The 14,097-nt window shown below is 38.4% G+C and overlaps 1 protein-coding gene across 3 annotated transcripts in view; it reads right to left on the bottom strand.

Moving 5' to 3' along the window:
• The window catches only part of SBF2 (SET binding factor 2), a 599,778-nt gene that overhangs the window by 340,716 nt on the left and 244,965 nt on the right, over positions 1-14,097 (bottom strand). For all 3 annotated transcript variants that reach the window (XM_039537930.1, XM_039537931.1, XM_039537932.1), the window contains exon 3: positions 3,226-3,363. In XM_039537930.1, coding sequence (XP_039393864.1) covers positions 3,226-3,363 — 138 coding nt within the window. The remainder of the gene's footprint in view (positions 1-3,225; positions 3,364-14,097) is intronic.

Raw genomic sequence — 14,097 nt, 5'->3', positions numbered from 1 at the left:
TGTAGAGGAAGGCGAAACCCCTCCAGGGTCTCCACCAATCTGACGTGGGGAAAATTCCTTCTCAACTCCCAATATGGCAATTAGTTAGACCCTGAGCATGTGGGCAAGACCTGCCAGGAAAATAACTGGGAAAGAATTCTCTGTAGTAACTCAGAGCCTTCCCCATCTATTGTCTTACCTCTGTTTGGCTGAATGTGGAACACTCAACAATAAAGGGGAAAATTGCCCTTGTGTGTTGTATGGTCATAGGGAAACAAGTTTCTTGCATGGCTGAGAAACTAATGGAATTCAGAAAGGGTTTTTAAGGAGTTGTGTTTGAGGGGGAATCTGGGGTGTTTTAATACTTTTTTTTTAAATCTGGTGCTAAAATCACTTTTGTAGATCGCTATGGAAACCCTTATTCCAGCACCCATTCCAGCAACAGTACACAAAGAGCTCTGACTTCTAGAAACTGAGGTGAGATGAAACTGAGGGAGGTAAAGGGTGGCTTCACCCTTTATACCTCCTGCTGGGTACAAGGATACATGCTCCATCCCTAAAGGTACAAGTAGAAAACTCTCCAGTTTGAATGCCCTGGGTGCTCAAACATCTAAGTGGAATAGACATGTGAAGTCATTTGAAGAATATATATATTCAACTAACTAAATAATCTGGTGGATATATGCTACCTATAAGTGGTCATGTAATTTAAAATGCAATCTATATTTTATATGCTTTATACTGAATACATTTGGTCATACACAATGTTACCCTGGGAAACAAGGCTGAACATGGACAATGGGAACTTACTTCACAAGGTTAAATTCAAGGTTCTCAGTTAATTTACCTCAGTATCTAGATGCAAGATTGTCTATTTTAGAGCCAATGAAAGGCTTACAAGTGAAATGTGAATTTATTTAATACTAAGTTCCTACTGTGTTACAGCTGCTAAGCTTTTAGGTATAGTGTTCTGTTTCCACTGTTGAGTTTCAAGGTATTTAGAAAAAATACTTGTTACTGGTCTCTACCTCACAGGGAAACAATGTACCATGAAACAATACAATACAATACAGATTGCTGCTTTTAGTGTTTAAATAATCTTTTTACTGAATCAACATTAGGTCCATGTAGACTTGAAAACATTATTTGCTTTTTCAAGTAACTATTTTAGAAACTCAACCCTTTTAAAGTCTTTTTGTGAGTTAGAACGGTAAATACAAATCTGCATTGTTCTCAAGACTAAGACACAAAGGTTCACAGACTCATTTGTTTAATGAGGCATAAAGCTGATGGTCAAACCTATATTACTTAGTTACATAGTTCAATGCATCAACAAGATTATCTTTCATTAGAGTTGTATGTGTGTTGAATTCTTGTCTAATGACCATGTAACACAGCACGTCCACTTATTATCTTTGGGCTTCATAAAGAAACAGGAAGTTTGGCTATAAACAATGCAGTCATGGAAAAAGGTTCACCAAAGCAAGTTCATCTGAAAAATATGCATCCTTCAGAAGATGGGCAGGAACAACATTCTATGGACCAAGAACCTGTTACTTTTTTGCATGTGTCTAATTATTAAGCAATATTAGAAATAAAGTTTTTAGTTAATATGGGACCAGTTGTTTAATAAGTATTTCTTGCAAGAAGTTAATTAAAAGCAGCTGTTGGAAACTGCAGCATCAATAATGACCTAGCCAGAATTAGCATAAAGATTATGAAATCCACAATGATGATCAAGAGTACACGTTTGCAAGCTTTAATCAGCCATGGAAGAATTGCTATGGAATATTTCCTTCCATACTTTAAAACAAACAAAGAGTTGACAGACATAAGGCCTTTTTTCTTAGTTTAATCTATGAAAATATCAGTACATCTTCAATGAACTGTACTGAAGTAAAGTCTATCCAGTTTTTTGGTTACATTTCTACAATTCAACTCCATTAGTTTATTTGCCAGTAACTCATCTTAAAAAACTGTAGCGTTTAAGAAATGGAGCGTACCCTAGATTACTCCTGCTATTCTTAAAATTCCAATTGTGTCTAAAAGGTACAATATAAAATTGCAGCTATTCAGCAAACTTCCTTTTTTTTTAATTATTCAGTAAGGTTTTCAATAGCAGTATACAGTAATATTTCAACTTCAGGAACACGGAAATCATACTAATAGAATATTTTAAAAAAAAAGTTAACTGAAATAATAGCAGTGTTTTTTCAATTAAATCTATCTGCTCTTAAGGAACAAACAATTTTAGATCACATGCAGTAGATGAGTAACTTTAGAAACACATTAGTGACAAACAATACCAAGATTTATTTATTTGTGATTATTTACAGTGATATTATATGTTGGAAGGAAAGTTTTCAGACATAACTAAATTTTATAATTATGAATTGCATTAAGTTTGTCCTTGGGTTCTTCCTACTAAGGATACCAAATAATATGTCACAGTATAGAATATTTGAAGTAATTTAGGCCAAATGGGAAATAAAGTGACTTTTTTTAATTGATTAAAATTGTCCAAAAATTAATAAGAATTTTAAAAAGGATCACTGCCAAATAGTTAATACCCAAAAACCTAAAAAAAATTGCATAATTGGAGAACTATCCTTTCACTTCTAAAAATCTATTGTTTTATTAATCCATTAGTTTTGCTAACAAATGTAATTAAACAAATGGGAATAACCATAAAAAGATACATGCAGTACAGAGACACATAAAATTTAACATTTAAAACAACACAGATCTACAATATTTTGTTATTCTGAAAGAGACAGCCAGCAGAGGGAGCAAAAGTTAAACTCTATTCATGAAGCAGAGATGACAATCACTATGCTAATACACAAGTAAGTAAATTAAAAAAAACACCACCATCTGGCTTGCCCTGCATAAAAAAATACACGCAAAAAATAATTGCTAGACAGAAAAAGGAAACAAAAAACATTATGGAGTAACACTTTTATTCTAATTCTTCTAAGTGATTTTTTCAAATAGTGGAGGGTAAAAACAAACAAAAGGATCCCAAACAAGTACTTTGAGGTATCCTTTCAATTAAACAAAACAAAACAAAAAACAAACCACCCAAACCAAATGCAGACTTAACATACAAAAATCCCCTCATCTGAATATCAAGAATATAGGAACATTTTCTGTTCTAAAATTATTTAGTAACACTTTATTATGTGTATTTATTGTTTTCCAAATGCCTCTTTCCTTGCTCTTTATTTTTGGTTCCAAGAGATTTACCTGTAGGTTGATCTCTGCTTCATAGAAAGTTAAGCATGAACAGTAGTGCCGTTCTGAGTCTATATCGGTCAAAACCACCACAAAGAATGTAGGCTGCTTTCTGTCTCTGGACAACTGCCATCCTCCAGGCTGACAAAACTAATTAAAGAAAACAAGAAAATGCAAAAATATAGTTAAACAGCAATAATACTATTACAGAAAAGCATCAAATAGTTTCTAACAATATAGCAGAAGTTTTCTTGAAACATGAAATGTAAAAAATAAATACAAGAAATAAAAGTATCTGTGCCCAACACTATGTAGTGATACTCTGCCAAACAAGGACAGAGCTACATACCAGATCTTAGGGCCAATCATCAGCTGGTGTAGACTGCCATAGCTTCTTAGATTTCAATGAAGTTATGACAATTTACACCAGCTGAGAATCTGCTCCCCCTTTAATTCAGTATTCAGGTCTTTCCAAGTGCATTGATCAAATATTGATAGCAACAGGACTTGTGCACATGTAGGGAGAGAAAAATATCGCAGTCCAAATTCTGATGTGGACCTTACAAGAGATTTTGCACCCTAAAATTATTTCTATATTCCCTTGCAACATCTCTTAACAAAATAAATTGAGACTACAATCATATGAAAGATGAAACAGGTCTTGAAATTCTGGTAAAATACTTTTAACATTTTGCAGGTTGGTGCTTATTAATATAACTGGATAGGTGTCTCCAGCAGTTTCCCTTCCTGTTGCCTATTACGGAGCATGAAAGTACCTAGAAGTCTGAAGATTATTCATCAAAAGAAATCCAAGCAGACTAACCAAAAAATATGACACACTTGCATAATAAGGACTATTTTGGCTGCCCCCAACAGGTCCCAAGTTGGTACAGTGCATTTATAACATGTAAATTGCTAAAACAGGTACTCTGCTACTTTGACCAGAATTTTTGTCTTTTAAAACAGCCACAGTTTATTTTCTATACAATTCCTTATCAGTCCTGTAATTAAATATGAATGAAGTAGTCACACAAGTTGATCTTCTGAACTACAATGTAACATTATAAATTGAGAAATCTGAATAAATTAATTCATTTAAACAGAACACAAATTTATGTATTTATTGCTACAAGTAATTCAAATTCAAGCTGAGCCTTACTTATGCAAAATTAATTGTTAAAACTCTAACATGCAACTCATTTTTAATTTAAAGACATACATTATCAATTGCAAAGTATTTTTGCACATTAGCTTTCCGCAACAGTGAAAAAAAACTTTTCCAAGTGACACGGGCTGGAATGAATGGCATGGAGAAAGTGAAAATGGAAGTGTTATGTACTCCTTTATATAACACAAGAACCAGGGGTCACCCAATGAAATTAATAGGCAGCAGGTTTAAAGCAAAAGGAAGTACTTCACACACTGCACAGTCAACCTGAGGAACTTGTTGCCAGGGGATGTTGTGAAGGCCAAAAATGCAACAGGATTTCAAAAAGAATTAGATAAGTTCACCGAGAATACGTCCACCAATTGCTATCAGTCAAAATAGTCAGGGCTGCAACCCCATGCTGTTAGTCTCCCTAGCCTCTGACTGCCAGAAACTGGGAGTGGACAAGCACGTGCACATCCCAGAGTGGAATACACATGGGGACCATAACCAGTGTTCCCTCTAATTTTTCCCACCCATGTGCAGAATTAACTTTGTTACATGCACCATTATGGAGGTGATGTGTGACACATCACCTTCATATTGGCGCACATAATAAAATTCATGTGGTGATGGGGGGCCGAGGAGTTTGGAGTGTGGGAGGGGGCTCAGGGCTGGGGCAGAGGATTGGGGTGCAGGGAGTGAGGGCTCTGGGGTGGAGCTGGAGATGAGGGGTTTGGGGTGCAAGAAGGTGCTCAGGGGCTATGGCGGGGAGCGAGGACTCCCACCAGCTCTTTCCCCATGTCACAACAGCTCTGAGGTTGGGGGGAGGAAGGGGAGAGGCGCCTCTCCCTGACGTGGCAGCTCTGAGGTTGGGGCTACAGGATCGATGCCTCTCCCCCAGCCACGGCAGATCCCCGGGCGGGTTCCTTGAGTGCCTGCGCAACGCTAAACAGGCTGCTGCGCAGCCCTGCAGCTTACAGGGAATTTAGGCCATAACCCAAAGAAGAAATACCTATTCTGTGAGTAAGGTCCAGCCTGTGCACTGATGAGACTGGGATCCTGTGGAAAACATAGTATATGATCATATAATTAAAGCCTGTATCATAACACACAAGGGGGTTGAATTAAGTTTGCACTGGCAACCTTAATTCTGGCATTTCCCAACTTATGAGTGCTTGAGTTTACAACCTTAATGTTCTTTTAACATAGTTTTTTGAATGTATATTAAAACAAAAGTTATTTACATGCTAACTGTATTAGTCTAACTTGAATAAACCATTACTAGAGGGGCTACTATAAATGACTGATTAATGAAAATTACACCTAGATTATAATGTAAAGGGAAAAAGGGTGCTGCACAGGCAAGTGCAAAGGAAATACAGTCTGCTAGGTTCAGAATATAACCAAAGGTGTGCAGTGAACTGAGAGCAGTGAGCTATCAATGCTGATTTCACAGTCCTTATGTTTATTTAATTCCCACTGATGTCAATAGGAACTTTGCCCAGGTTAAGATTAGAAGATCAGGAATATAATTTATTCCTTCTAGATCTGCTTATTTCACTAGCAACAAAAATATGTCATTTAGTAAAGAAAATGTCATAACTCTGGCTAAAATGTCAGAGCCCTACTGGCTGACAGGGAAATTCCATGTTTTCAAATAAACTGGAAAGGAATTTTAAAAAATTGAGGAAAATGCATGCTTCAAAGGAATTAAAATAATGAATGACATGCAGTTTCCATAAAAACACTAAGAGACTTTAGCGTAACATTTAGCAGTGAAAACAACACAGAAAGAAACTTTAAAAGTCAATACAAATATAACTTACAAGACAGTAATGAGACTCTGATTAAGTCAGAACAGTAGAAATATGTTTTCTTACTAAAATTCCACACCAGACAAAAATCACTATTAATAAGAATGTAATCGAAAGGTCATGTGGGTTCTTCTGTACAGTAAACAATGAGAAGCAGAAGTTTTAAAAATAAACATATTTTCATATTGTTTCATTTATTTGCAGAATTCTTGGAACTAGAACATAGTTTCTATCAAATACCAAGCCAAACAAGATGGTTGTGCATTTATAACATTCTGAGTCTAATGGTAGGTGACTGCTTCATATACCCTACAATTTATGAAATAGAAAAGAACTTTATTCCTAACAATCCAATATGCATACTCCAGCAGTTGAGCTACAAGAACAGATAAATAAAGCTGCTCATAATATTTCTAAAGCTATGGAATTACATTCCATAATTGAACCAAGGAAGCAAATAAGTTTCCATTAATTACTCAACTGCTTTCTTAGGCCAAGTCTAAACTTGAAAAATAGATAACTAAAAATATATTAGCTACTACATTGTCTAGTGTAGATGGGGTTTAATATCTTTAAAAATGTGTTACCTGTTCATGCTCAACCCTAGATGCCCCTTTAGGGTTGAGCATGACCAGCTAACATCTAAATTAATGTTTATAAACTGCTAGCTATAACTTGTTGCCTGACATGTTTTTAAAGACATAGCCATTTCCCCAACTCTGTCCCTGTATCTTTTTATGAAAGCATACCTACTTGCATAGTTCAGTATAGCTCCAAATCTTGAAGGAACATTAAGCTTTGTCATATAATTTCGTTCCAGGAGTTACACCACTTGAGATAAAAATATTGTACTAGAATTAAATACCTAAACCTTTTCCAATATCCCTTTCAAATTCACAATGCTGAAATAGACAGACTGCAAATATTGCAGGGGACATTTATATGTTTAAAGTTGACTTGGAAAGACTACTTAAAAAACTGAGTTTGTACCTACTTTGTTATTTATTTGTATTATCATGGCGCCTCGGAGCGCCAGTAATGGACCAGGACCCCCATGTGCTAGGTGCTGTACCAACACGGAACAAAAAGGCAGTCCCTGTTCCAAAGAGTTTACAATCTAAATATAAGACAAGAGAATCAATAGATGGATACAGACAGATGGGAGAGTAGAAGGAAACAGAAATATGGCCAGCACTGTAGGCTGTGGTCTTAGCATACCAGCAGCCTACCTGTTGTTTTTGTAGGCTTCACAATGGCAAAGCAGAGTCTTAAAGAAGGTTTTGAAGGCCAAAAAGATTTTTCTCACCAACCACATAGTCCCGTGGACTAATTTGGGTTTTATAGGAAAATATTAGGAAAGCTAAATCTGATCCTCTCTGGTTTTGCTAGGGAACGTCTTAGAGACCTCAGAGCATATGTACTGTTTGCAACTTCTCACATCTTAAATGGAAGTTGAAACTTTCACAAAGCCATCCTTTCTAGCAAGACATTACGCATTGCTGTAAAGTAGGTATTACCAAACAAACACTAATTTTAAACAGGCTGCATAATATCCCTTCTCTCAATTGCCCTTTTTTTCTGTCTCTAAACTCATCAGGTCATCATTTTACTAGTTCTTCAGGTCAGACCACCTTTATTATTATTTGTATTACAGCAACACCTAGAAGCCCCAAACAAGATCAAGACCATGTTGTCCTATTTAGGGACAATCCCTGCCACAAATTGCTCACAATCCAAATAGAAAAGACACAGGAAGGTAAAATGGGAAACAGAGGCACAGAGAGTTGAAGTGATTTTCGCAAAGTCACAGAGCAGACCAGGAGTAGACCTGTGAACAGAATCCATGTCTCCCAAGTTCCAGTCCAGCACTCTGTTAATAGAACCTCAATGCCTCTACCTCCTCCTGTACCTCCAGTGCCCCATCAATAGCAGCAGACTGCCTCCTCCTTCCAGTCCACTAATAATGAGGAGGATGTTAAACAACATCTACTAAGGATAAAACTAGCTGGCCCAGATAACTTGCACTGAAGACTCCCAAAAAAGACTGAGGAGATCTTTGGTGCACCGATGTTAACTTTTAATAAATCTTGGAATATCAGGGAAATTCCAGAAGATGAAAGGAGCACTAATGTTGTGCCAAAACTCAAAAAGGGAAAGCAAGATAACCAAGTTAACTACAGTCTCGTGAGCCTGATAGCAATCCTGGGCAAAATAATGGAAAAGTTGATACATTGTTCAACTGAAAAAGAATTAAAGGATAGAAATACAATTAATGCCAAACACAACATGGTTTTATGGAAATTAGATCTAGTCAAACAAACCTTATTTCATTCTTTGGGATTACAAGTTTGGCTGATAAAGGTGACTGCACGTACAATACAGAGACATTTGTAAGGCATTTGACTAAGTACCACGTGACATTCTGGTAAAAAAATAACACTAAATAATATCAATGAAGCAAAAATTAAATGGATTAAGAGCTGGCTAACTGACAGATCTCAAAAAATATTTACTAATGGGAAATCATTATCAAGGAGGGTTCCACAGGAATTAGTACTAGGCTGGACACTATTCAACATTTTTGTTAAAGATATGTAGGTAAATATAAAATCACTGCTGATAAAATTTGTGGATGAAACAAAGATTGGTGGAGTGATAAATAATTATGTGGATAGGACGGTAGCACAGAGTGATCTAGTTCACTTGGTAAACTGAACACATCCAAACAAAATGTTTTAATACAGTCAAATGCAAAGTTATACATCTAGAAACATACCTACAAAACGAGGAACTGTATCCTAAGAAGCAGTGATACTGAGAAGGATTTAGGGGTCAGCGCGGACAAGTAATTAAACAAGAGCTCCCAGTGCAATCCTTGGATGTATAAACATGAGTAGAAAACAAGAGTAGGGAGGTGATTTACCTCCATATACAGCATTGGCAAGAAACACTGGAATATCATGTCCTGTTCTGGTGTCTGCATTTTAAAAAGGTTGTTCAAACACTGGAGAGGGTGCAGAGAAAGCGACAACGATGATTCAAGGCTAGACAAAATGCCTTACAGTGAAAAAAATAAAAGACTACATATACACTTTTTTCTTACCAAGACAGACCAATTTCTACCAATGCTAAAGTCTGATAATTTTGTTCTTAAAAATTATAGTTTGAGATACCTGCCTAGATACATCCCAGTGCAGAGAAGCAAATTTCAATAGAATCTCTATGAACTCAGGAAGTATCTGTCAGCTGGTGAGAGTGTTGTTCCACCTATTTTTTGAAGACAAATGCTGTGATGATGGCTCCAAATTTTCATACCAGGTTTACATTTACAGAATCTTCAGTATATTCAATTCTGTATGAATGCTGTAACTACTTTTCTTAACATGACTGTAGTTCATACTTTCAAAACACTCACAATTGGTATAGATTAGTAAACAGTAGGAAGGCAGTGAGTACATGCGATTTCTGAACACTGTCAGCTGTATGTGTACATTTTCCAGCAAAGTTAGGGAAAAATCATCTTCTGTCATCCTCAGTAGGAGATGCTGTGCTAAGGGAAGGAGAATGGGGCAGTAGAGATTTAGGGTGTATCTATATGAAGAATTTTACTGGCATAATAATACTAATATAGTTAAACCAATACAGTAATGAAATGGCAAAAAAAATTTAATGCAGAGTTAAGGTTGTCCAGTGATAGCTCATGCCCTTCCAGGGCATCATAGAATATCAGGGTTGGAAGGGACCTCAGGAGATCATCTAGTCCAACTCCCTGCTCAAAGCAGGACCAATCCCCAAATGGCCCCATCAGGGATTGAACTCACAACCCTGGGTTTAGCAGGCCAATGTTCAAACCACTGAGCTATCCCTACCCCCCATCAAGTTCAGCAAAATTCAAACGTCTGAAAACCCAGAAATACAAAGTTAAAGTATACACCCACACAACCTTAAATTCTGCCCTCCCTCCCCCAAAGGTGGCAAGAGCCACTGGGAATTATCTACATCAGTGGCTCTCAACCTTTCCAGACTACTGTACCCCTTTCAGGAGTCTGATTTGCCTTGCATACCACCAATTTCACCTCACTTCAAAACTACTTGCTTACAAAATTAGACATAAAAATACAAAAGCGTCACAGCACACTGTTACTGAAACATTGCTTACTTTCTTATTTTTACCCTGTAATTATAAAAAGTCAACTGGAATATAAATATTGTATTTACATTTCAGTGTATAGTATAGAGCAGTATAAACAAGTCATTTGTCTGTATGAAATTTTAGTTTGTACTGACTTTGCTAGTGCTTTTTTGTAGCCTGTTGTAAATCTAGGTAAATATCTAGATGAGTTGATGTACCCCCGGAAGACTTCTGCATACCCCCAGGAGTACACGTACCCTTGGCTGAGAATCACTGATCTACATGCACTCCAGTTACTTTCAGTGTTAAGTGTAGCTGTACTGAATGGTGGAGACAGGTTGGTAAAGGTGTATTTGTGATATGAAGACATCCAGTGATGAGTTCGAGAAGTGTCACAGAGCTGTGACTTCAATATGAAGAGAGCTGGGTCCAAGTTCCCCCACATATATGATCGTGTACCTGTAGGTTCCAGTCTGCATGATTTCAATACAGAATTGTGTAGGTTGTGTCAGTAGCAGGGCACTGGGGTCTTCTTGCCACGGTCATTTTCAGAAGTGAGATGGGATACAATGCAGTCTGTGGATTTAATGATGGGTAGAGGAATGTATAGGCTTAGGTAGTATTCTCTGTATAAGTGTGAAAGGGTATGAAATTAGTAAATTTTACAAGTGTGGTATCTTGTCAGGGAAGTATGCTCAGTGTTTGAGTGTATAGCAATAATGCATGCAACCCTGTCGGGGAACAGAGGGAAATTCCATATGGTTCAGTCTGCAGTAGTGAACCTTGGGCAAAATTGAGTTCTGTGCTACATAAACATTTTTACTGAAGCAATTCTTGGTTTAAACAAGTAATGTGTAAAACAACCAGTCTGATGAACACAGAGCTGCACAAACGACATCTCATGTAAGATGAGAGACTGAAGTATTATTAATTATTTGTATTGTGGTTGCACCTACAAGCCCCAGTCATGGACCAAGTCTCTGTTGTATTATTAGGCTGTACGCACACACCACAAACAGCCTCTGCTTACGCTTTGATGCTGCTTTCTTTTGTAGGCTATGCAAACTTTTCCTACAGAGGCTATACTGAACAGGAAACTAGAAATGAAATATTTGTGCTATATTATTATAGAACTGCAGCAGTTTAAAACTATCTTCCTCCAAAAATGTAGACTCTCCTAAAGCCATCGAGTTTTTTTGTTAAATGCTATGATGATTTTACACTGCAATACTATCTATATGCACATAAAGATAAGTATAAAATATATTTCAGAGGTCTTCATTAAAAGAACACTTCATTAAAAGACACAGAAATAATCTTTAAATTTAGAGCCTGTGAAAAAGGGAAAGCATCCATCTTCCTTGCAATTTTTATCACGAGACATGGTTTTCATCATATTCAAGACAGGTATGTTTTAAAATCCCAAGCAATAAAATATGCTAGCTAGGGATTACTTCTACTAAAGCCTTTTTCAAACCCTATAAAGTAGATATGAGCACAAACCACAACCCCAAACACTTCTCAACTTTTGAGTGTGATATGTACATGTCAGAATACAAATCTGGATCAAACATCAAACAAAAACCCCAACCTTTAGAGACCAATTTCTAATATAAATGAATAAAAATATAAAATTCCTATGTTCAAATGACAATATGAAATCTTGAAACAGACAAGGTGGATGAGGTAGTATATTTTATTGGACCAACTTATGTTGGTGAAAGAGACAAACTTTGAGTTAATTTACAAGGCATATTTTGTACAAAGATTATTACAATATATGTAGTGTGAATACAGGGGTCTATTTTGTCAAAACTATATACTAAAAATTCATCTGGTGATGGATATTTTCATACAGGATTGGGGTGCATGGAGTGAGGGCTCTGGGGTGGGGCCGGAGAACCTGAAACAAACCAAAATAAAATTTAATTCTGAAAACTTGGCCTGATCATCAAATTAACTAAGTATTTTTCTGACATCTAAAGGCTGGAAATCCTTTTCTTCTGAAAAAAATAAATAAATAAAAAAGAATCAAACCAAAGCAGAATGTCACCCTTAAGAGAATTTTCTCTTTGATGCGGAGCTCTAACTAGTTCCTTTTTTCCTTACTGACAATAACTGCTACTCAGCAGTGCATCCAGCTGAACATAAGTCCACAAGCAATAGTTAGATACAGAACAACAAAAAATTGAAATTCATCCTTCAAACTGAGTTTGTATCATAGTTTTAATGCTAGATTCAGCTGTCAGAGTGTAAGGCAAGATTATTTTTTGGTTCTGCTGCTTGAAAACAATTTAAGATAGCCACATGAGTTCCCAAGGACTTTTGGTATTATTTTTAGTGTCCTGCGCAGACACACAAATGTGTATTCGCATGGGATCCGTAAAAGTTATCTACACTGGGGGCCAGGCTAAGGCTCCAAGCAACCCCGCCCCGCCCGAGCCTGGTTGGAGAGAGCCTGCGCGGAGTGGGTGGGGACATAGCCTGGTGGGTGGGGACATGGTCTGGGGATGCTCTCAGCCTCCCACCCCACTCCGCAGGCAGGTGGAGGGTCCGCCGTGGCTCCCTACAGCTGCCTGCCCAGCTCTTGTCTGTGGCCGGGCTGGAGCCGCGTCTGGGAGAGCTGCGCTGGCAGCTGTGGGGAGCCTGGGTCTCTGCACCTGCCCTAGGAGGGGGGCCCAAGCAGCCCCCAGCCCATGTGTCTGCCCCCCAGTTGCCCCAGCTCCAGGCAGGTGGACAGACCCAGGCTCCCCACAGCCACCAGCGCTGGGTGGGAGGGGTGGGGTGGAGAGAGCAGCTCGTGTCGGGCGGGAAGCTGTGTGGAGCCCAAGCAGCCCTCACCCAGTGTCCCTGTCCCACAAGTCTCCCACCCAGGGCAGGTGGAGGATCTGTGCCCCGGATCATCACAGCTGCTTGCTCGGCTCTTACCGTCAGATCCCTGCATGGATATAAAATTTGTATCCACACCCACGCTGCTATCCTCAGAAATGGTCACGGATATTAAAGTGGATACCCGTGGATTTGCAGGGCTCTATTTTTTCATTATATCACTATTGGCTATTTCATGAACATGAAGTTATGTTGGCTTTGATCCTTGTAGAGTCAGACTATGGAATACAGAACCAGTTTATTATTGTATGGCAGGCTATGTCTACACCATGAGCTAGAGGTGTGATTCCCCTGCTTGTGTACGCATACTTGCGCTACCTACAACAGCACGGGTAGTGGCAATGAACGCACGCCTGAGCTGCGCCAAGTACAAAGCTGCCTGAAACTTGTGGATATTTACTTGGCGCAGCTCAGGCATGCCTCTGCTGCTGCTAGCTGTGCTATCGTGGCTACCCTGCTATATGTGCTCGCACTAGCTTGATGAGAGCTAGCATAAGTATGTGTACATGCGCAGGTGAATCACACCCTTAGCTCACAGTGCAGACGTAGCCTTTGCTGCAAGCAAACACTGAGCTGTGCTGATCTTAGTTTATGTTACAAAGGGTCTGTGTATAGCAGCAGCAGCAGCCGTCCCAGGACAAGGAACCGCGCGAGCAGCCCATGGGTTTGTTCTCTGCCGCATTCTCTATTTAAAGTCAGTTCTTAAGGCAGAGCTGCTCTCTGGAAACCTGGGCACTGGTGTTGAACTGAGATCTCTTAGAAGATGGGCTGCTCACACGCTATTTGACCACCGCAGCGCCAGGACTGGTGTATGTTGTAAATAAAGCAAGTTACATTTAGAGTATATCCTGACTGTACGTCACTGATTTCTCTTCCAATGGGAAAGCGAATTGCAAGGA

Source organism: Mauremys reevesii, linkage group 4 (assembly GCF_016161935.1).
Source record: "Mauremys reevesii isolate NIE-2019 linkage group 4, ASM1616193v1, whole genome shotgun sequence".
Taxonomy (NCBI): Eukaryota; Metazoa; Chordata; order Testudines; family Geoemydidae; genus Mauremys; species Mauremys reevesii.
The sequence above is the reverse complement of the archived record's forward strand: the minus strand, read 5'-3'. Positions and strand labels throughout refer to the sequence as shown.